General features: G+C 45.3%; 1 protein-coding gene across 1 annotated transcript in view; it reads right to left on the bottom strand.

The window, feature by feature from the left end:
• Nucleotides 1–23810, bottom strand: part of LOC122365230 (protocadherin Fat 4-like) — a 165736-nt gene that overhangs the window by 107703 nt on the left and 34223 nt on the right. Inside the window, exon 3 of the mRNA XM_043336234.1 lies at nucleotides 18275–18390. Coding sequence (XP_043192169.1) covers nucleotides 18275–18390 — 116 coding nt within the window. The remainder of the gene's footprint in view (nucleotides 1–18274; nucleotides 18391–23810) is intronic.

The raw sequence follows: 23810 nt of genomic DNA, 5'->3' as shown, positions 1-23810 counted from the left end.
TTTTCGTGACCTCACCATTATAAGTCAATGGGGAAAAATGAAAACTGCTATTCTGGCGCCGGGAACGATCTCCAACTATCTCAAGCACACAGAATCGTGATTTTGACGTCATCAAGGTCATATTAGTTTTTCGTCAATAACTCTTGATCAAATTGAGCTAGCGAGTCGAGAAAGCCACCAATGGACTCAGGAAGACCTGCCGAATCGAGTGATATGCGACATGATCTCTTTCGACCAACTTCGTGACCTGGGGGTGCTGACCTGACCTTGACCTGAGGTCAACACCCAAAGTTGACCTGACCCGGACAAAAAGTATATCATTCGACGCGCCTGAGGGAGGCGAACACGATGCTGCCAACATCGCGGCTCTGCGGCCGTTTTTTGCGAAGTAATTCACCAAAAACTGAACAGTACCCTGGGGCACTTGACCTGACCTCAGAGGTCACCGGTTGACCTAGGACCTTAAAATCGGATACCAATCTCTGCGTCTCGTAACGGCGCACACGCTCGTTTTTTCCGCGACGCGCTAGCTCCACCAGGGGCGAAACGGCGAGGGGGGTTCGTACCGCCCCCCCCCCCCCTCGGCCGGCGCGTATGTAGAAAACCAATAGGTCCGGCGAGGGTTAAACCTCGCCCTGGCAGGGGGGTCGATGCCACCCCCCCCTAATGTTTTTCGAAGATAGCGTAAAAACGGCGGCGCCAAATTTGGCACAGCCTATAGGGCAACCTTTATACATATGACCTGATAATTACAGGTCCTGGTGACCTTGGGTCAGGTCACCAGGTCAGAAAAGACCGGTACAAGGTCATGGCAAATTTCAATTTTCTTTTTGCACCTGTCCAACTCACAGTTTTTGACAGATTTCCTTCAAACTTTCAGGGTGTGCTAAGCTCACCGAGTTGCATAACATATAGTTCGGGTTTTTTGATGTCACTGACCTTAGGTCAGTTAGAGGTCATTACGTCGTAATGTTAACCCGCGCCCCGCTGGGGGGGGGGGGCAGAATCTGCCCCCCTCCCGTTTTTCGCCAATAACTTCTAAACGCGTTACGCCAGCGACGTCAAACTTTCAGTACCTTATCATACATCAGTTTGACACGTTCCCTGAAAATTTGAGCGAAATCCGTCGGAAAATTTTTGAGAAATTGACGTTTTAGTGACGTCATGTTCGCCATTTTCGCCTCAAAAACGGCAAAATTTCAAACGCCGCTAACATCTTCATTTTTAAAGGAATCAAGACGTAACAAAAAAGGTTATACGTGATTCTACTTTGTCTATCAAATGGCTATCTCGGTTTTTTGAAAATTTTGGATTTTGGCCAAAAAATTTTTCAAAAAAACTGACTTTTTTGGGAAAATATTTATAAAATCCAAAATTTTGAGTTTATCGAAAAAACCGGAATATATGTCAAAGAAGTGGTCTATGTGCACCTACATACCAATTTTTAGAAGAATCGGTTCAAAAATGTGGGAGTTATTTAAAATTTTATTACGTCACGACACACAAATTTTTTGAAAAATGATTTTTTTTGGAAGTTCTAGACCTCGTACGGAAACAAAAATAGCACCATTCGATTCGCCGTGAAAAACTGCATCGGATAGACACCTTTTTAGGCCTTAACAACCAACTTCAAAATTTGACCTCACTTGACCTGACCTTGACCTGACCTCGACCTGAAATTCATCCAGAGGTGGTCCATATCACTTATTGAGTGTGCCTATTGAATTCCATGAGTAAAATGACCCATAAAACATGTGTCGCACATGCCCCTTTCTATATTTTGTTTTTGGTGACCTGACCTGACCTGACCTGACCTTGACCTTGACCTTTGAATGACATTGTGTGCAACGAATGTTGTCTTGGTAGTCTAAGAACACGTTTTGGGCAATCAGTCTCAGTCCATTCTTCGGCAACTACGGTGCAAGGCCGATACTGTAGAAACTTGCATTTTGTACCCTTGACCTGACCTTGACCTGACCTCTGACCTACTTAAGCAAAAAAATTTGGGCTTTTAAGATCCGCCTTGTTGAGAGCTTTCGATTGCCGTTTTCCCCGTCTTTCTACGACCATCGGTTCGGAAGTTAGACAGGGGGGGCAGAATCTGCCCCCCCCAGCAGGGCGCGTATGGCTGAATAGCCCAGCGGGGCGCGGGTTAAGCCTATGGGAAAATACTAAACTCGGAAAATACTGGAGATATGCGCTTCGTTCTATCACTTTTATGCTTTGAAACCACAGTACTTAACCCGCGCCCCAGTGGCGGTCTCAGCCAACTTCGCCCTAGTGGGGGGGGGGGGCATATGTTACCACCCACCTCTAACTCAAAAACTAAGAGGGCTAGAAAGACGCAGTAAAAAGCAGTCGATAGCTCTCAGTGTGTACGTTTGAAAGTATTAAGGTCATTTTTCATCTTAGAGCAATATTGGGGTCACTGGAGGTCATCAAAGGTCAAATTTGCCAAATGTCATTATATTTCTCAGAAAACATGCATTTATCTCAGAAACTATGATAGCTAGAAAAACGCATGGAAAAGCAATCGATAGCTTTTGAACTCTTCTTTTGATAAAGCTACCATCAAAATTGACCTCAGGTCAACGGTTTAGCCTCCAGAGGGAAAAACTCCAAAAATAGCTGTTTTTGCGAATTGTGTTTTTCGACAATAACTTTTGACTAAAAAAGCCACAACATTTCTATTGCCAGAATCGTGTTCCTCTCGACAAGACAGACGCGTCGAATGAACTATAATTTGACCTTGAAAAGTCAACTTGAAAATTTGACCTCAGGTCAAGGTCATGACCTGACCGGAAAAGGTCATGTTGCATATCATTCGATGCGTCTCAACAAGAGAAACACAATGAGGCCATCCCCAGCGTCCTATCTCTTTCCAATCGAGAGTTATTGGCAAAAATCTGTTTGTAGCCTCAAATGACCTCAGATGACCTTTCTAGAGGCTATCAGCAAAAAAAGCACCTTGGTCGTCACGGGTGGTCCAAATCATTGTGATTCTGAAATATTTGGACTGTTCCTATGCGTACACACGGATCTAGACGCATTTTCATTTTTCTCCATTGCTTTATAATGGTAAGGTCACGCCACTGACCTGACCTCAGGTCACGGATATAAAAAATCCGAGATAAACAAATTGTAGGTGCGCATAACTTCATGCAATCCACCAAGTTTGAAACCTTTCTGACAAACACTGCAGGCTGGACATGATTGCAAACTTTTTTAGGCTTGGTCAGTTAACCTGACCTGGTGACCTGACCTGACATGACCTAGGGTCAAAAATTTCGAACATTGCACAGTGGCCCTTTTTCAGAATTAGCACGCATAAATTCAAAATATTTTTTCTCTTCTTTTGAGTAAAATGCAGTCTTATCGTGTGCAAAACATTCCAAACTATCCGATGGTGCCATTTTTACCTCCTAAAAAATAATTATCTTTGGTAAAATTGACCGCAAAATCGACGTTTGTCGAGAGGCGCGCGGACACCACCGGCGGACCCTAAAAAGTAGAGTGAGATGAACATCAATTTGTAAGACTTTCGATGCAAAAATATTAAAAATGAGTGGCATGGCTGTGAAGCTGAGTTTACGCAGAAGCCCTAGAAGCCACTATTTTCATTATATAAACTTAAATAGACCACTTTTGCCGAATATTGTGGACACAATGACAGGACAATTATTAACTGGAGATGGCGCCATACATATGAAGCTTTATGTTAAGTGGCACACTCTGGAACATGTCGTATTATACATCGTTCGAATCGCCGATCTCTTCTGAACATGTCCGCCAAAGGGCATCGCGCCATTTTGCGCCATTTTGCTTCTACGGTGGATAACGTGAGCCAGTTCAGTCCGCGAGCGGCTGTGGCTCCTGTTCGATACGACTAAGCTCATTGACCTGGCTCGAAGCTGGTGTCACCTAGTGTGCGCCTAAATGTGGCTTGACTTTTGCCACAAGATGTGCTAATTGAAATTATACTAACGGTGGCTGGCAACAGCTGTAGATACGGTCACGTGACGCCCTGGGGCGTCCTGGCGGTCGGCTGGCGGGCTCGCCACACTTGCGTTCGGAGCGGGCTGGCCGGCGGGCGAGCCGTACGAACGTGCGCCAAATCTTGGGCCGAGCGACCTGTCGCTGTTGGGCCGAATCTCCTTGGGCAGTTCTTTTCTTTTCTTCTCTTAGCATTGGCAGGAAATACGTCCTTGATCACGTGTTGACGTCTTGCACCACTTTCAGGTAATGTGGGAATTAATGCGTGCTAATTCTGAAAAAGGGCCACTGTGCATTGTCCAAAATTGATGTACAAAAAGCTACCCCAAGCGGTGCGGCGCTACGAGCCGCGGTTTTTTATTTACACGCAAAAAACGCGACAGGGTGGTAACATATGCCCCCCACTGGAGCGAAGGTTTTAATGTTACCATTAACCTTCATTCGGGGGGGGGGGGTATATGTTACCACCCTGTCTCATTTTTTGCGTGTAAATAAAAAAACCGCGGCGCGTAGTGCCGCTCCGCTTGGGGTAGCTTTTGGTACATCAATTTTGGACAATATGTGAATTTTTTTACCCCAGGTCATGTCAGGTCAGGTCACCAGGTCAAGTTAACTGACCAAGCCTAAAAAAGTTTGCAATCATGTCCAGCCTGCAGTGTTTGTCAGAAAGGTTTTAACCCGCGCCCAGATGGGGTCTGCCGAGCAACGCGGTCTGATGGGGGGGGGGGGGCATTTTGGCCCCCCCCCTCAGATCTCAAGAACCACGCAACATAGCGACAAGCGGTAAACGGTGTTGGATAGCCCCAACGGGGAACTACCTTATGACCCAATTTCATTGACCTCAGTCAAACCGATGACGTCACAGTTCAGGTCAAAGGTCGAATTTTCACCGTATACAGGCATTTCAAGAAATGCGTTGTAAAATCGAGTAAAATGCATTTCATTGAAAATCATTGATGGGGAAATGTTCTTCAAACACATATTTTGCTATTTGAGGTCACTGATATCAGGTCAGGTCACAGAGGTCAGGTCACTGGGGGGTCACAATAAGAAAGTGTCGTGTGATACATGTTTTATGGTCCATTTTACATGACAAATGCGATTATGTGGGTCAGACAGACCTTAGGGCCAGCTTAGGTCACGTTTTGGTCAAGGTCAGGTCAAATTAGGTCAAATTTCAAAGTTGATATTTTTGCATAAAATGGGTAGCGATTCGATGCAGCTCGTCACGGGGAGTTCAATGGTGGTCTCCGTTTTGCGCTACGAGGTCTAGAATTGCTAAAAATTGAGTTCAAAAATTTGACGTCATCAATTTTTAACAGTTTTTTCGCTATAACTTGGCCAAAAAAAGAGGTATCGATCTAAAATTTGGTATGTATATCGAAGAGCGCAGGGACTATCACATATATTCCGTTTTTTTTTCGAAATTCGAAAATTGTTTGGAAAATTGTTGAATTTTTCTAAAAAAAAAATCATTTTTTTTATTTTGGGGGGTCAAAATCCCAAAATTTCGAAAATCCGAGATAGCCGTTTTGTAGCGCCGTCTTTTCGCTACACAACCACATAAAGAACTTTAAAATTGCTTGTTAACTGTAGAATTTGTGAGCGTTTAAATATGTCATGTTTTTTGCTCATTTTTACTCGAACATGACCTCAGTTTGACCTCAATAACTCCTGACCTGAGGTGACCTGTGACTTGAAATTTTGTGTGAAGGTGTCAAATTGACGCCCGGTAAGGTTCCCAAAATTTGGCGGCGCTGCGCGCCACCGTTTTTTCGCTATTTAAGAAAAACCACAGGGGGGGCCAAAATGCCCCCCCCCCATCAGGGCGCGGGTTAAACTTGGTGGATTGCATGATGTTATGGGCGCCTACAATCTGTATATCTCGGATTTTATATACCCGACTCGGACCCGACTCGGACTCGGACCCGACTCCGCCGTTGCTTTATGGGCTACCGAAAGTGCACAAGCCCTGGAGTTCCGCTACGACCCATCGTGTCGAGCATAGGCAGTGTGACGTACGCGCTGTCGAAACACCTAGCAGGCATCCTATCTCCTCTTGTGGGCAGATCCGAACATCATGTTAAGGACACGGTGGGTTTCAAAGAGAGTTTACGTGGGGTAACGCTCAGCGACGATGAAACCATGGTGTCTTTTGACGTAAAAGCGCTATTCACGTCGGTACCGACAGAGGCAGCATGTGACGTAGCACGCCAGAGACTCGAAGAAGAGTTTTTGGACGAGGAGAGCAGGGTAAGGGCGGAAACAGCACTAGAGGTCGAGGACATCATTAAACTATTACGACTCTATCTGGGTACTACTTACTTTAGGGTTAACGGAAAGTTCTTCAAACAAAAGTGGGGCACGGCCATGGGGAGTCCAGTGAGCGTAGTGGTGGCCAACCTGTTTATGGAATCGTTTGAGTCTAGTGCGCTTCAGTCGTTCCCACACCCAGTGAAACTATGGAGACGCTACGTGGATGACACGTTCGTGATCGTAAAGAAAGACAAGGTAGGTGAACTTCTCGACCACCTCAACGCTCAGCATGAGAGGATTGAGTTCACGTTCGAAGAGGAGAGGGAGGGGTCGCTACCGTTTTTGGATGTAAGGGTACATAGGCAGGGAGGGGGGACCATGAAGACCGAAGTGTTCAGAAAAGCGACACACACAGACAAGTACCTTCACTTTGAGTCACACCACAGCACACAACACAAAGCATCAGTCCAACAGACACTTTTCACACGGGCATCACGGCTCACAACAACACCTGAAGACGAGGAACGCGAGACAGGGAAAATAGAGCGGGCACTAGAGAAGAACAACTACCCCAAGCGATTGGTGCGACGTATTCAGAGGCGGGTAAAGAATAAAGAACGGCTTAGGATGGGGGAGGGGGAGGGTTCCGGACGGACAGCTAGGGGAGCGGAAGATGACAGCCGGGCTTATGTAAGTATCCCTTACATCCAGGGGGTGACTGAACAGGTAACGCACGTCCTTCGACCCTACGCGAAGGTCAGCACGAGACCTGCAGCCAACCTTAGTGCTAGACTCGTCAAACCTAAGGACAGGTTGGGGGTGAAGGAGAAGGCTGGGCTGGTCTATCAGTATAAGTGTCAGTGCGGAAAAATTTATGTAGGAGAAACCGGGAGAAAGCTAAGGACGAGGGAATCGGAACACAAACGAGCTATAGCAAACGGAAACCGGGATCACTCAGGGATATCTAAACATGTGCTGGAGACAGGGCACTCTATCAAATGGGACGAAGTTAACCCTCGCCGGACCACAGAGATCGGAATGAATGGGCAGGTAATCGACTCTGCCAGCGGACAGAAGTCGGACCCGCTGCGACCCGACCACGGGCACACATTTCAAAGCTGAAAACAGTGCAGTGGTGCGGCAGAGCCGCAGCTAAGCAGGGACATTTTAAACGCCCATCGGGTGGTCGCGATCCTCGAGGCACCCAGCGAAGTACGTCTGCACATGATTGCATGCCCTGAGGCACATCCGCAGGCACAGCACACTATGTGTAGTGTGTTCTCTTCCGAGCCCGATACGTTTCAAAATGAATTATATCTTTTTCTATTTGTATTTGAACTATTTCAAAAAGAATTTCATCTTTTTCAAATTGAAGTTACCTTATTTCAAATTGAAGTACAACTTTTTCAAATTGAATTACATCTTTTTCAAATTGAGCTACAACTTTTTCAAACTGAAGGAAAAAAGGTGTACATACGCGCCGGCCGAGGGGGGGGGGGGGCGGGTACGACCCCCCCTCGCCGTTTCGCCCCTGGTGGAGCTAGCGCGTCGCGGAAAAAACGAGCGTGTGCGCCGTTACGAGACGCAGAGATTGGTACCCGATTTTAAGGTCCTAGGTCAACCGGTGACCTCTGAGGTCAGGTCAAGTGCCCCAAGGTACGGTTCAGTTTTTGGTGAATAACTTCGCAAAAAAACGGCCGCAGAGCGCCGATTTTGGCAGCATCGTGTTCGTCTCGCTCAGGCGCGTCGAATGATATACTTTTCGTCTGGGTCAGGTCAACTTGGGGTGTTGACCTCAGGTCAAGGTCAGGTCAGCACCCCCATGTCACGAAGTTGGTCGAAAGAGGTCATGTCGCATATCATTCGATTCGGCAGGTCTTCCTGAGTCCATTGGTGGCTTTCCCGACTCGCTAGCTCAATTTGATCAAGAGTTATTGACGAAAAACTAATATGACCTTGATGACGTCATAAATGACGTCACGCAAGGTCAACATTGCAAAAGTGACGCATCTAACCTTGCAAGGAGTGCATCAAATCACGATTCTGTGTGCTTGAGATAGTTGGAGATCGTTCCCGGCGCCAGAATAGCAGTTTCAATTTTTCCCCATTGACTTATAATGGTGAGGTCACGAAAATGACCTGACCTCATATGACCTTTAGGAAAAATCCGAGATATACAAGTTGTGGGACTCATAATGGATACTAGATCCTGCAAGTTTCATTTCCCTGTGACATCTCCTCTGGCAGTGAGGGCGTTGCGAAGTTGCGACATCTGAAGACCGTGCAGAGGTTCACTTATGACGTCATAGGTCAGTGACCTGACCTGACCCAAAAATGCGGTTGGTGTCAAACGATCCGGCTTGGATCAAAGGTCAGGTATGCCAAGTTTCAGCTCTCTATCGCCAGGGTGTTCGGAGCTATCGCGAAAAAAACCCTATGGGGGGCAGCACCCGCCCCCCCCCCCCCCCTGTGCCGGCGAGGGTTAACATCTTACCCGGGTGGGAGGTGCCTGATAAGTACCGGGCACTACGTGTGTAAGGCGCTTTTCGATGAGGCTGAGTGAGCTGTCAAAAATAGGTACACTTGCTTTTGGATTGTTGAAAATTGTTTTGTTGTATAGGCGTGTGGCTATCAGAGCGAATTTATGCAAGTTTGTGCGCCTGCAAGTATGTAACGATTACGATCCTATAACGATTACCATCGATTAATGTGTCATGACCCCGATTGTGCGAACTCGATTGTTACGACCACGGATCACGATTAATGTCGAATGTTTTATTACGGATATTACGGACGATGGCGACTTAATTATGTGTTATTATTTGTTATCATGTATCAAACTGTTGTGCATCTATGCTTGAGACGTACCGTTACAACTTTTCCTCGTGGCGGTTTACTTTTTGGTAGACATGTTTGAAACGTATTGTCTTGTGTTCTAATGCATTTAAAAAGCAGGCTGATGAAGGAGGCAGCAGCCCCCGAAAGCTACCGATCATATACATACTACTGGTGTCGAATAATTCGTTTCTGAATACCCTGTATGGTTATTTTCCTACACTAAAAACTTGCTACGACGGCCAGTTAACCCGCGCCCCGCTGGGCCATTCAGCCATACGCGCCCTGCTGGGGGGGGGGGCAGATTCTGCCCCCTGTCTAACTTCCGAACCGATGGTCGTAGAAAGACGGGGAAAACGGCAATCGAGAGCTCTTAACCCGCGCCCCACTGGGGGGGGGGCTATTTATAGCCCCCCTCCTGTTTTTCTGCAATAACTTCCAAACCGCTTGACGTATCGACGCCAAACTTTCAGTACCTTCGGCTGCATCAATTTGACACCTTGTGTCAAAATTTTAACTTCGTAACTACCATAGGTCGGCCGGAAATGACGTCAGAGTGACGTCATGTTCGGCCGATTTCGATGCAAAACATTGAACCACGGCAATCGCTCCCAAGAGCTCAGTTTTTAAGCTAGATCCAATTTCTTTGCATGAGAGGACTCAGAATAGACTGCGCTATCATACTGCTATCTCGGATTTTCGAAATTTTGAAAGTTCGAAAATTTGATATAATAAAATCCAAAACTTATATTTTTACATTTTTTTCAAAACGTTTTTGACTTTTCGAAAAAAAAAACGGAATATATGTGATAGAACGCATTATTATGACTAACTCTAGCAAGTTTTAGCTAAATATCTTAAAAAATGGCCAAGTTTTACGCATTATTGCAAAAAATTCACAATTATTAATTTTTCAAATCAACTTGGGGCATTCCACGATAGATCGACCAAAGCTGTGCACCCTCATATTTTATTTTTCGCTCAAAATTCGTCTAGGGGGTTGTTTTGGGCTGGAAAGCCAGCTGTGGCGATGATTTTTTTTTTCGACGAACGGTTAACGAGATATAGCCTCGGGCAATTTCTGGAGGTCACGCTTCAACCCTATGTTTGGCGGCTCATAACTCAAAAACTATTGACTTTTGTATAAGGATAACTTTATGTCTTCCAACTCAAAATCAACCAAGGAAACTTTTGGCTATCTCGGATTTTCGATTTTCGAAAATGTTGGTCACGTGACCTCTTGACCTATTTTTTGAAGAGTGACCTTGACACTTTCCCACCCGAAAGTTAAAATTTGGTCTGATGACGATTCAAGCCTTATCAATGGTCGTTCATATGCGACAATAAAAAACATGGCTATCGGCCTGCATTGACCTCAGGTCAGGTCATCTTTGTGACCTGCCCATTATAAGTCAATGGCAGAAATATCAATTACCACCGAAATGCATCTGACCTGTTCAAATACTTCAGAATCATGCCGAATTAGGTTATCATTGATGACTCTCGTGCAGTTTTGCATCAGTGACCTGTCGTAAGGTCATCCGAGGTCACATGATAAACTCACGACATGCATACCTAAATATGCATTTTTTTGCGATATCTTCGGATCTATCAGAGATAGGTCGAGACGTTGGATAGGCACCGATGTGCTTGCTTATGGCATGCGTCAGGTCGCTTTGTGGTCATGTTTTGCACACAAAAACAAGGGCCTGACTGTGAGGGAGAGGCCGTGGTCCATGGTGACTTCTCCGAAAACTTCTCGTTTGTTGTGCAGGATGCCGCACAGGGCTTCCACTGGGACGCGTCCCAGTGCACAGTCCACCCGTTTGTGGTGCACTGGCGGCAGGACGGCGAGCAATACCATCAAAGCTACTGCGTAATATCTGACTGCACCAAACACACCACCGTCACAGTGCACGCATTTCTACGCCGCCTGGTGCCGATGATCAAGAACCGTGTACCGGGGCTAAAAAAGATTCACTATTTTAGCGACGGCTGTGGAGGGCAGTACAAAAATAAGTTCAATTTCGTAAACGTATGCAGCCATGCTGACGACTTTCAGGTTCCCTGTGAATGGAATTTTTTCGCCACCTCCCACGGCAAAGGAGCCTGTGACGGGATCGGTGGAACCGTCAAGCGCGCAACGTACCGCGAGAGTCTACGGCGCACGGTTTCTGATCAAATTCTGACCGCCCAAAACATGTATGACTTTCTAAGCCAGCAATTTGTCAGCGCCATAGAATTCCTCTTCGTGGCTAAGGGGGAGGTAGTGAAGGCGGCTACGGAGCTCAAAGCTCGCTTCGCCAGGGCCAAAACTGTGAAGGGGACGAGACAGTACCACAGATTCTGTCCAGTTGACCTGACCACAGTCCGCGTCCACGAGCTTTCAGAAGATCGGGAGGGCAAGGAAGTCAAAGTGTCTTAGATAAGCACATACAAAGTAGACGAGCTTGGAAAGTTGCACTGTTGGATCGGACCAATGTTGTTTTGTGTTGTTGTGAATATGTTGTCGGTTTGCTGTGTGCCGTGCGTGCCGATTAGGGTGTACATAGGAAAATGTTTTATGTGAGTGATTATTATTCATGCCAAATGTACGAAACTGCTGATCATCACATATCTACCTATGCTATTTTTTTTTTTTTAGATTGGTACCTGTAGAAATGACCGCAACACCGAGTCATATGAGCGTGAATTGCTTAGGTACAAGTACTTACGCCAACGTGTCTATGCACCTCGAATGCCTTTACCACGCCAAAATATTGTTATTTAATCTGGCTGAAAATAAACATTTTTCACGGAATAAAAACGTTTTTCGCCAATATCTTATTATGTTTATGAAGTCAGATGTATAAAATAGCGCCATCGTGTTTGCTTTTTCCAGTCGGATCGAATTGTATAAGTTTTTATTTCGAAAGGTCAAATATGAAATTTGACCAAAATTTGACCCTAGGTCAAGGTCACGAAATGACCTTAACATATAAGGCTGCGTATGGCATGATGCGCCTGGCCAAAGTGAACTAATTGATGTGTTTCCCAAATCCCTATACCTATTCTATCAAAAGATATAGACATAAAAGGCATATGAATGTCGTGAGTCATAATGTGACCTCGGATGACCTTTCCGCGGGTCACTGATGCAAAATTGCACCAGAGTGATCAATAATAACCTAATATGGTATGATTATGAAGTAACTGTACCAGTCCGATGCGTTTTAGTGACCTAGCCGGTACTTTTGCCATTTACTTATAATGGGCAGGTCACAAAGATGACCTGACCTGAGGTCAATGCAGGCCGATAGCCATGTTTTTTATTGTCGCATATGAACGACCATTGATAAGGCTTGAATCGTCATCAGACCAAATTTTAACTTTCAGGTGGGAAAGTGTCAAGGTCACTCTTCAAAAAATAGGTCAAGAGGTCACGTGACCAAAATTTTCGAAAATCGAAAATCCGAGATAGCCAAAAGTTTCCTTGGTTAATTTTGAGTTGGAAGACATAAAGTTATCCTTATACAAAAATCAATAGTTTCTGAGTTATGAGCCGCCAAACATAGGGTTGCTGCGTGACCTCCAGGAATTGCCCGAGGCTATATCTCGAAAACTGTAGGTAAAAAAAAAATTATCCTTGCCACAGCTGGCTTTCCCGCCCATTTCTACCCTATACACCAATTTTGAGCGAAAAATAAAATATGAGGGTGTCAATTTAATTTTTTTTTTTGGTCGATCTATCGTGGAATGCCCCACTTGTCAGCACGTATTTGACATCGTACGCCAATATAAATAGCACCATCGTGTTCCTTAGCTCAAACTGCATCCAATAGACACCTTTTTTGTTGAAAAATTTTAACTTCAAAATTTGACCTTTTTTGACCTGAAAGTGACCTGACCTAAGCTAAATTCGACTCAAAATGACCTCGAATGACACAGACGACATCACATTCGAAATCTCTGGCCTAAATGGACCATAAAACATGTGTCACGTGACCGACGCATGATATCATATTTTCGTGACCTGTGATGACCTGACCATGACCTGAAAATCAAAGTACAAGTTTGGTACCCTCGGGGTATCTAGAGCATCTGTTCACGAGTGTGTGATCCAAAAATGAGCCTGATCTGACTTGTAAGACGGCGGCCAGAGCCCAAAACGTGAACAAGCAAAATGCTAATAATTTTTACTTTGACGTGACCTTTGACGTCATCGGTGACCTCGAGGTCAATGAAATTAGGTTTCGCTCGACAGTTTTTCCAAGGCTATCAGACGCCGTTTGAATTTTGACGATCGGCCCAGTAGTTTCGGAGTTAGGAGGGGGGCTATGAATAGCCCCCCCCCCGTAGGGCGTGTTATACGCAGACCCCAGTGGGGCGCGGGTTAACAAGGCGTATCTTAACCCTCGCCGGACCTATTGGTTTTCTACATACGCGCCGGCCGAGGGGGGGGGGGGGGCGGTACGAACCCACCTCGCCGTTTCGCTCCTGGTGAAGCTAGCGCGTCGCGAAAAAAACGAGCGTGTGTGCCGTTACGAGACGCAGAGATTGGTATCCGATTTTAAGGTCCTAGGTCAACCGGTGACCTCTGAGGTCAGGTCAAGTGCCCCAGGGTACGGTTCAGTTTTTGGTGAATAACTTCGCAAAAAACGGCCGCAGAGCCGCGATTTTGGCAGCATCGTGTTTGCCTCGCTCAGGCGCGTCGAATGACATACTTTTTGTTCGGGTCAGGTCAACTTAGGGTGTTGACCTCAGGTCAAGGTCAGGTCAGCACCCCCAGGTCACGAAGTTGGTCGAAAGAGGTCATGTCGCATATTATTCGATTCGGCAGGTCTTCCTGAGTCCATTGGTGGCTTTCTCGAATCGCTAGCTCAATTTGATCGGGAGTTATTGACGAAAAAATAATATGACCTTGATGACGTCATAAATGACGTCACAAAAGGTCAACATTGCAAAAGTGACGCATCTAACCTTGCAAGGAGTGCATCAAATCACGATTCTGTGTGCTTGAGATAGTTGGAGATCGTTCCCGGCGCCAGAATAGCAGTTTTCATTTTTCCCCATTGACTTATAATGGTGAGGTCACGAAAATGACCTGACCTCATATGACCTTTAGGAAAAATCCGAGATATACAAGTTGTGAGACTCATAATGGATACTAGATCCTGCAAGTTTCATTGCCCTGTGACATCTCCTCTGGCAGTGAGGGCGTTGCGAAGTTGCGACATCTGAAGACCGTGCAGTGGTTCACTTATGACGTCATAGGTCAGTGACCTGACCTGACCTAAAAATGCGGTTGGCGTCAAAAGATGCGGCTTGGATCAAAGGTCAGGTATGCCAAGTTTCAGCTATCTATTGCCAGCGTGTTCGGAGCTATCGCGAAAAAACCCTATGGGGGGGGGCGGCACCCACACCCCCTCGGCCGGCGAGGGTTAACCCTCGCCCGCACATGCCATTTTCCCATCCTAGAACGCCCATAAGGGGGGGGTTGCCACCCCCGCGCCATTTCGTTCCTGTTGAAGATAGAGCTTAGCGGTAGAGACCAAAAAGATTCTTTGGGAAGAGACAAATCCAATGATACCCAGTTTTACCTTCTCAGGTCATTCATTTACCTTCTAGGTCAGGTCAAACTAAAAAATGTTGCTGCTTTCGGTCACCGTTGGATATCAAGTGCGCTGCTTATCATATACCGATGACAATGCCGTTTTCTGGTGCCAAGCCAGCTAGAACCTCTTTGTCACACTACCCGACCAGGTTTTTGCTGCTGAGGTCATTTCAGGTCAAGTTAAGTCAAGGTCAATTATATGTGTTTGTATGTCTGTGTGTGTCTGTGTGTATACTGATGTGTGCACCGATTGTTTATGTGTCCATATTACATGAAATCATGATCTGAGAAGCTTTTATCAAAAATGCAGTCCAAAAACTTCACAAAAAGTAAATTCCGCTTGCCCAAAACGCAATTATCTTAGGTGACCTAGGTTGACGTTGACCTTGACCTTGACATCTGTACATCGTCGAACAACATGTTCCATGATAGGTGGGAGGTAAGACTGGCAAAAAAGGCCGAAATCAAGGTGTCAAAAGCTCACAAGGCCCATAGCCAACGCAAGATGTTGAGAATTGGCCATTTGGGTCATGACATGACCTGAAAAACAAGGTCATATCTCCGAAACCAAAAACCACAGAAACTTGAAATTTTCAGTGGACATCAAGAAAGGATAGAGGAGCAGCTATACGAAAAATCAGCCTCCTAGCTCTAAAAATGTTGAGTGCAGAGCAGAAAGACTACCTGGGGGGATGGCATTCCCCCCATGTGCGGGCGAGGGTTAAGAGCCCAAATTTTTCGCTTAAGTAGGTCAGAGGTCAGGTCAAGGTCAGGTCAAGGGTACAAAATGCAAGTTTCTACAGTATCGGCCTTGCACCGTAGTTGCCGAAGAATGGACTGAGACTGATTGCCCAAAACGTGTTCTTAGGCTACCAAGGCAATATTCGTTACATACAATATCATGCAAAGGTTAAGGTCAAGGTCAGGTCAGGTCACCAAAAACGAAATATAGAAAAGGGCATGTGCGACACATGTTTTATGGGTCATTTTATTCATAGAATTCAATAGGAACACTCAATAAGTGATATGGACCACATCTGGATGAATTTCAGGTCGAGGTTAGCTCAAGGTCAGGTCAAGTGAGGTCAAATTTCGAAGTTGGTTGTTAAGGCCTAAAAATGTGTCTGTCTGATGCAGTTTATCACGGCGAATCGAATGGTGCTAATGTTGTTTCCGTGCGAGGTCTAGAACTTCCAAAACATTCATTTTTCGAGCATTTTGTGTGTCGTTATGTCATAAAACTTTGAATAACTCCCACATTTTTGAACCGATTCTTCTAAAAATTGGTATGTAGGTGCATATAGACCAGTGCTCTGAAAAATATTCCGTTTTTTTCTATACACTCAAAGTTTTGGATTTTATAACTATTTTCCCAAAAGTCAGTTAAAAAAGGGCCAAAATCCAAACTTTTCAAAAAACCGAGATAACCAATTGATAGACAAAGTAGAATCACGTATAACCTTTTTTGTTACGTCTTGATTCTTTTAAAAACTAGTAAAACGCCTTTTGGGCGAAAAACGAGCGAGCGAGATAGTGAGCCCTGCACGTGCGCAAGAGCGAGAGGGTACTTCCAACGGGCTTGTGCAAAGCACCCTTCTAACCGGTCGCTAGCGGTGTGCCAAATTTGAACGCAATCGGCCCAGCCGTTCCTGAGATCTGGAAGCGGCATTCTGCACGTGCGCACGTGCAAGCGGGGTCCAAACTGACTTTTGCACGGCACCCTACTAACTGGTCCCCAACCGTGTACCAAATTTGAGCGCAATCGGCCCTGCTGTTCTCGAGATCTGGGAGCGCCCCCTGCACGTGCGCACGTGCTGTAGCACCCCAACCTTAAACCGCGCCCCGTAGGGGGGCGGAAACGGGCCCCCTTGTCCTTTTCCGTCGATATCTCCTAAACGGCTGGAGATATCGCCACCAAACTTTCAGGACCTCTCCGGGCATTAATTTTACACATTGGGCCCAAACATTGTTTCCAGAGGCTATGATAGCTTGGCCACAAATGACGTCAGAATGACGTCATGTTCTGCCATTTTCGACCGAAAAAAGACCTTCGCGAGAAGAGCTGTCATGCCGACAGCTTTGAAGATACAGAAAAATGATCAAGACATAAAAGGTGTAGAATTCACAGGCCTACAAAACTGCTATCTCGGATTTTCGATATGTTTGAGTTTTAACCCCCAAAAATCAAAAATGCGATGTTTTGGATATATTAGCAAAAAAAAACAAAGTTTTTGAGTTTCGAAACAACCGGAATATATGTGATAGTACCTACCGTCTTCTATCTACATACCAAATTTCAGATCGATATCTCGTTTTTTTGGCCAAGTTATAGCGAAAAAACTGTTAAAAAATGATGACGTCAAATTTTCAAATTAAATTTTTGGCAATTCTAGACCACGTAGGGCAAAACAAAGACCACCATCGGACTCCCCGTGACAAGCTGCATCGAATAGATACCCATTTTATGCAAAAATATCAACTTTGAATTTTCACCTAGCATGACCTGACCTTGACCAAAACGTGACCTAAGCTGGCCTTAAAGGCTGCCTGACCCAAATAATCGCATTTGTCATATAAAATGGACCATAAAACATTATCACACGACATTTTCATATTGTGACCCCCCAGGTGACCCCCAGTGACCTGGCCTCTGTGACCTGATCTGGTATCATTGACCTCAGATAGCGAAGTATGTGTTTGACGAACAATGTACCATCGATGGTTTTCAATAACTTACTAATTTACTCGATTTCACAACACATTTCTTGAAATGCCTGTGAACGGTGAAAATCCGACCTTTGACCTGACCTGTGACGTCATCGGTTTGACCTAGGTCGATGAAATTTTGGTCACAAGGTAGTTCCCGGGTGGGGCTATCGAACGTCGTTTGAATTTTGAAAATCGGCCGGTAAATTTCCGAGATCTTAGGGAGGCCGAAACGCCCCCCCCCCCCCTACGGGTGGTAGGGTCCGCCGGTAGCCCTACGGGACGCGGGTCAACACATGCAGATGAATTATCTGATGGAGACCTAACTCTTTTCCGAGTTTGAATTCAATCGGCCCAGCCGCTGTGCCGTTATTGAGGTTGCAATTTTTGGGGTTCTTAAATAATGTTCAACTTTACCACGCGCCACGTGCGGTGGTTGGCAAGAACGCATGGTGACCATCACACCACAGAACTTTTACGTCCAAGTGACATTCAGTAAAGAAGACCGCTTGTCAATCGGATGTCCCGTTCCTAAGATCTAGCTTTTGAAGAGCGTCTCATACTCAGGATTTTCCCGAGGGAGTTCAGTCTGAACTCCCTCGGTCGCTGCGCTCGCTCGCTCGTAATGAGGATGTTGGCGGCGTTTGAAATTTTTGCCGTTTTTGAGGCGAAAATTGCGAACATGACGTCACTGAAACGTCATTTTCTTTTAAAAAATCAAAGGATTTCGCTTAAATTATCAGGAAACCTGTGAAATTGATGAATGATAAGGTACGGAAAGTTTGACGTCGCCGCGTAACGCGTTTAGACGATGCAAGTTACTTCTTAGTTACTTAGGAAGATGCAAGTTACTTCCACAGAGAATCATGATCGCGGAGGTACACGACTAACCGTCTTCTCCCGGTCAAGAGCGCTCTGAATGTAGACATTTTGCTTGGTGATGTTGCCGTCGAAGCTGAGCCGGATTTCATCAGTTTTGTCCTGCTGCGTCACCACCACCGGGTCACCTGCAATGAACATCGATCGAACACCTGTAATAGAGTCTGCTCTCTGGGCTGCGCTGTGCTACCACCAATGTTCTTATGGATTAAGTTGAGACATACCTACATCAAGTGCATCTTTGCCCTACCCTGCTGATGGGGATCTGGCAGGCTTGAATTAGTGATGTCAAATACGGAAAATTTGGAAACCGATACCAAACCAAATGCCAACCAAAACAATAGGAAAATACCGAAAATCAAACCAAATGGTAAAACTGATTGCAATACTAACTTTTTACCGTATGCCGAGATATCCCTTTACAATATGCGCGAGCGTGTGGTAAAAATTACAGGCTCAATGTTATTTGATCTGGTAAAACATTTTTGCCCGTGGGCAAAAACTTTTACCAAAACACGTGCAAATAGTTTTGCATCTTCAAAAGTGACTTAAATTTGTGCAACACACAACTGTAAAATATTACGAATATAGCTGTATTTCATCCAGAGCCCAACAAATCCCATTCGCCTTTCGGAACATTCATTCAATTAGAGATCCATTCGTTCTGTTTTCTATAAAAAACGTTCTTTTAACCCGCGACCTCCTGGGGGTCGGATCCGACCCCCCTCCGTTTTCCTTGAATAACTCATGAACCACTTTCGCTATCTACTTGACACTTGGCATACCTTCTCCCCTATCAATTTGACGTCTCCTTTGAATTTTTTAAGAAAAAACTTTCAAAAAATGTTTGAGATATATCGATTTTAGTGATGTAACTACATGGCATTTTTAGTCAAAAAGTGGTAAATGTTTTAAAAATCACCAAAAATCAGGGTTTGAAGCAAATTGCAAATGAAGGACATGAAAAGACGCAGCTTAACGAGTTCTTTAACATGGCTATCACGGATTTTCCATAAAATGCATTTTTTACCCCTAAAAATTAAAAAAAAACTAAAAAAAATTGGAAAACAGCCAATAAAATCCAAAATTTTAGAATTTCCAAAAAACCGGAATATATGTTGTAGAGCTCTAGTATAACATTAGATGCTCTAAATTTCAACGTTCTATCTTCATTTTTGACCCCCAAATTGTAAAAAATAGCTCCAACATGCATGGGGCATGGTGACGTCATAAGCATTTTCGTGAAATAGAGGCACTTCTGAACATCGCATGTAAAAACAAATGGCACCACTAGATTCCTGAGACAAAGCTCGTCTAGAAAAGTGCATTTTTATGTCAAAAATAAAAGTTGAAAAATTGACTTTTTCTTAGCCCTCGTTTAGTTATGTATGGTAGAAACGATTTTTTATGCTTTCAATGCACACTTATCACCAGCAAAGTGACTTGGGGTCACATATAACCATTACCATCGGATTCGGCGTGAAAAATAAGCCATAAAACATGTGTCGCACGCCCATGTACATAGCATAAAGTGAAAACGTGACCTTTCGTGACCTGACCTGACCTTGACCCGTACTTAGTATGACCCCTATACGCACATGGTACCTTCACTAGGCCTTAGAGGTATTTTTGGTGAGTTTCGAGAAGCAGCTATCGATTCCGCTGTCCATAAGCCTAATCATGCAAAACCCCCTGACATTGACCTTTGACCTGACCTTGACCCGAAAGTTGACCTCAATCTTAAAATCTTAAGAGTGCTTTGGGGAGGTCTCGTAGAGACCTTTCGAACGCCGCCTCGCGGGGCTCGATACGACCATTGGTTCTCGAGATAACAGGGGGGTCGGATCCGACCCCCCCCCCCCAGGCTGTCGTGGGTACGGAAATAGCCCAGGCGGTGCCGGGTTAACCCTCGCCGGCACAGGCCATTTTGCGTCCTTCGACGGCACAAGGGGGGTTGGTACGACCCCCCCCTCGCGTTTGGCCCCTGATCGAGCTAGAGCTTCGCGGAAAAAAACAAGCGTGTTGCCCGTCACGAGAGGAAGCCGATGACACCCAACTTTAAGGTCCTAAGCCATCGGGTGACCTTCCAGGTCAGGTCCCCCGAAAATCGGGAAAATCGGGACCTGTTAGAAAGTCGTAAAGTGTGGCTGCTATGTGGTTTTCCGGGGTGCTGATCACGAATATCGTGTTAGTTTTGATCAGAGATGATGTCTTTAAGCATTTAGACCAGGTCGGGTCAGGTCAGGTCAGGTCAGGTCAGATCAGGTCAACCGGTAGAGGTTGTGACGGGTATTCGTAATACGTGTCAACCGCCTCTGACAGCTTCGTAACATGCTGCGAAGGCACCAAAACTACTTCGCATATGTTCAAATGGTTGCTAAATTCGAATTCAGCTCCAAAAACTAGCCTAGAAACATGTAAAACTCAAAAAAGTGAACCGAGGTCACCGGAGGTCACTTAAGGTCAATGACCTGACCTAGACTTCAGGTGACTTTGACACCCACCCTAATGTATGGGAGCAACATCAAATCACATGTCTGAACGTTTGAAACCACGAAAAGCTTGCAAACACGCGGCTAATGCGAGCCGACATACGCCGAATCGCGATTCCGGCCAAAGATGGTCTCGAAAAAGAGGTCACAGGTCAAAGGTCATTTGGGCCAGAGTCGTGAATTTTTCAGGGTAGGTGTAAAATTGATCAATGCGAGGGTAATTAAAGTTTCGTCGCGATCTGCCGCTTTTTACGCGAGTTATTTATGAAAAACTTTACGGGGGTTGCATCAACCCCCCCCCCCCCTCCCCCTGTGCCGGCGAGGGTTAAAGGAATCAAGACGTAACAAAAAAGGTCATACGTGATTCTACTTTGTCTATCAAATGGCTCTCTCGTTTTTTTGTGAATTTTTTTGATATTGGCCCATTTTTTTCTTTAAAAAAAAAACTGAGTTTATTACGGAGCGAGCGAAGCGAGCGGAGTCTTTCCGTAGATTACCCGAAATTTCTGAGTATGAGCGGCCGGCCGGCCGGCCGGCCGTGCGGACGCTTTTGCGAGGCTTATATCTCAGCAACCACTTGACCGATTTACATGCGGTAATTTTTGTAGGGTAGCTTCATTCCTTCTACCAAGTATTGGACTATTCCTGATGCATGTGGGTGACCTCTTATGCACGTGCCACGTGCAAAACGAAGAGGTGTCAGTTTTGTTATTGTTGCAATATCTCGGTAACTACTGGGCCGATTGCGCTGAAAGTTGGCATGTATGTAGGTAGGCACCCACTAGGCACTGCATATCCATGTGCCAGAGTTGGGGTGCTGCTGCACGTGCGCAGGTGCAGGGGTCGTTTCCAGATCTCGAGAACGGCTCGCCCGATTGCGTTCAAATTTGGTACACAGTTAGGGACCGGTTAGTAGGGTGCCGTGCACAAGTCAGTTGGGACCCATTTTGCACGTGCGCACGTGCAGGGTGCTGCTTCCAGACCTCGAGAACGGCTGGGCTGATTGCGCCCAAATTTGGCACATCACTAGAGACCGGTTAGTAGGGTGCCGTGCACAAGTCAGTTGGACGTACCCCTTCGCAATTTCGCATGTGCAAGGCCCACCCTCTCGCTCGCTCCGTTAGTCGCCCCAAAAGGCGTTATACTGGTCAAATAAACCGGAATGTGTCAGAGAAGTGGTCTATGTACACCTACATACCAATTTTCAGAAGAATCATTTCAAAAATGTGGGAGGTATTCAAAATTATATTACGTCACGACAACATTTTTTTTTTTGAAAAATTGATTTTTTGGAAGTTATAAACCACGTACGGAAACAAACATAGCACCATTCGCTTCACCGTGAAAAACTGCATCAGATAGACACCTCTTTAGGCCTTAACAACCAACTTCAAAATTTGACCTCACTTGACCTCACCTTGAACTAACCTCGACCTATAATTCATTCAGATGTGGTCAATATCACTTAATGAGTGTACCTATTGAATTCTATGAGTAAAATGACCCATAAAACATGTGTTGCACATATCCTTTTTTATATTTTGTTTTTGGTGACCTGACCTGACTTGACCTTGACCTTGACCTTTGAACGACATTGTATGCAACGAATATTGTCTTGGTAGTCTAAGAACACGTTTTGGGCAATCAGTCTCAGTCCATTCTTCGGCAACTACGGTGCAAGGCCGATACTGTAGAAACTTGCATTTTGTACCCTTGACCTGACCTTGACCTGACCTCTGACCTACTTAAGCAAAAAATTGGGCTGTTAAGCGCCGCCTTGTTGAGAGCTTTCGATTGCTGTTTTCCCCATCTTTCTACGACCATCGGTTCGGAAGTTAGACAGGGGGGCAGAATCTGCCCCCCCGTCTAACTTCCGAACTGGGGGGGGCAGAATCTGCCCCCCTCCCAGCAGGGCGCGTATGGCTGAATAGCCCAGCGGGGCGCGAGTTAAGATAGCGATCTTGTGTATTTGTCAGGGACAAGCGAGGCACAGCCGCCGGACAACTGGAACTGCCGCGTGTCCGCACAGAGATGCGGCCCATGGATACTGAGGTCATTTTCAGGTCAGGTCAAAGATGACGTCACAGGAGCTAAAAGGAAGTCAAAATAGCGGCACTTTACATATATATGAAGTTTTTCTCGAATTACTTTCAAGGTATCCCAGCTAGGAACAAACTAATAGCACCATCGTCATCCTCTCGTCGATCCGCATCGAAACATATGTATGTTGAAACATATGTAAACATATGTATGTTCCACGACAAATCGACAAGTGCCCTGCACCCTCATATTTTATTTTTTGCTTAAAATTGGTCTAATGGGTTGTGATGGGCGGGGAAGCCAGCTGTGGCAAGGATTTTTTTTCTTCGAACAACGGTTTCCGAGATATAGCCTCGGGCAATTCTTGGAGTTCGCACTGCAGCCCTATGTTTGGCGGCCTATAACTCAGAAACTATTGGTTTTTTACGATAAAAACTTCATATGGTTTTACTCACAATCAACCAACAAAAATGTTGGCCTTCTCGGATTTTCAATTTTTGAAAATTTTGATCACGTGACCTTTTGTCCTATTTTTCGAAGTGTGACCTTGATATTTTCCCCACTGAAAGTTGCAATTTTGTCTGATGACAATTAAAGCCTTATCAATTGTCATTCATATGCGATAATAAAAAAATGGTTATCGCCCTGCGTTGACCTCAGGTCAGGTCATTTTTATGACCTGTCCATTATTACGAGCGGGAGCGACAGCGAGATCTCGAGAATAAAGCAAGATAGCGACAAGCTGTAAACGGTAAAGGGTACACATGGATAAGGTCTATAATTTTTACTGAGGTCATTTTCAGGTCAGGTCAAAGATGACGTCACAGGAGCTAAAAGGAAGTCAAAATAGCGGCACTTTACATATATATGAAGTTTTTCTCGAATTACTTTCAAGGTATCCCAGCTAGGAACAAACTAATAGCACCATCGTGATCCTCTCGTCGATCCGCATCGAAACATATGTATGTTGACCTCGAAAGGTCGAAAGGTCAAAAGTTGACCTTAGGTCACGTGAT

This window comes from Amphibalanus amphitrite, unplaced genomic scaffold (genome assembly GCF_019059575.1).
Source record: "Amphibalanus amphitrite isolate SeventyFive unplaced genomic scaffold, NRLGWU_Aamphi_draft 000724F_arrow, whole genome shotgun sequence".
Taxonomy (NCBI): domain Eukaryota; kingdom Metazoa; phylum Arthropoda; class Thecostraca; order Balanomorpha; family Balanidae; genus Amphibalanus; species Amphibalanus amphitrite.
This window is presented reverse-complemented; position numbering and strand designations above follow the sequence as displayed.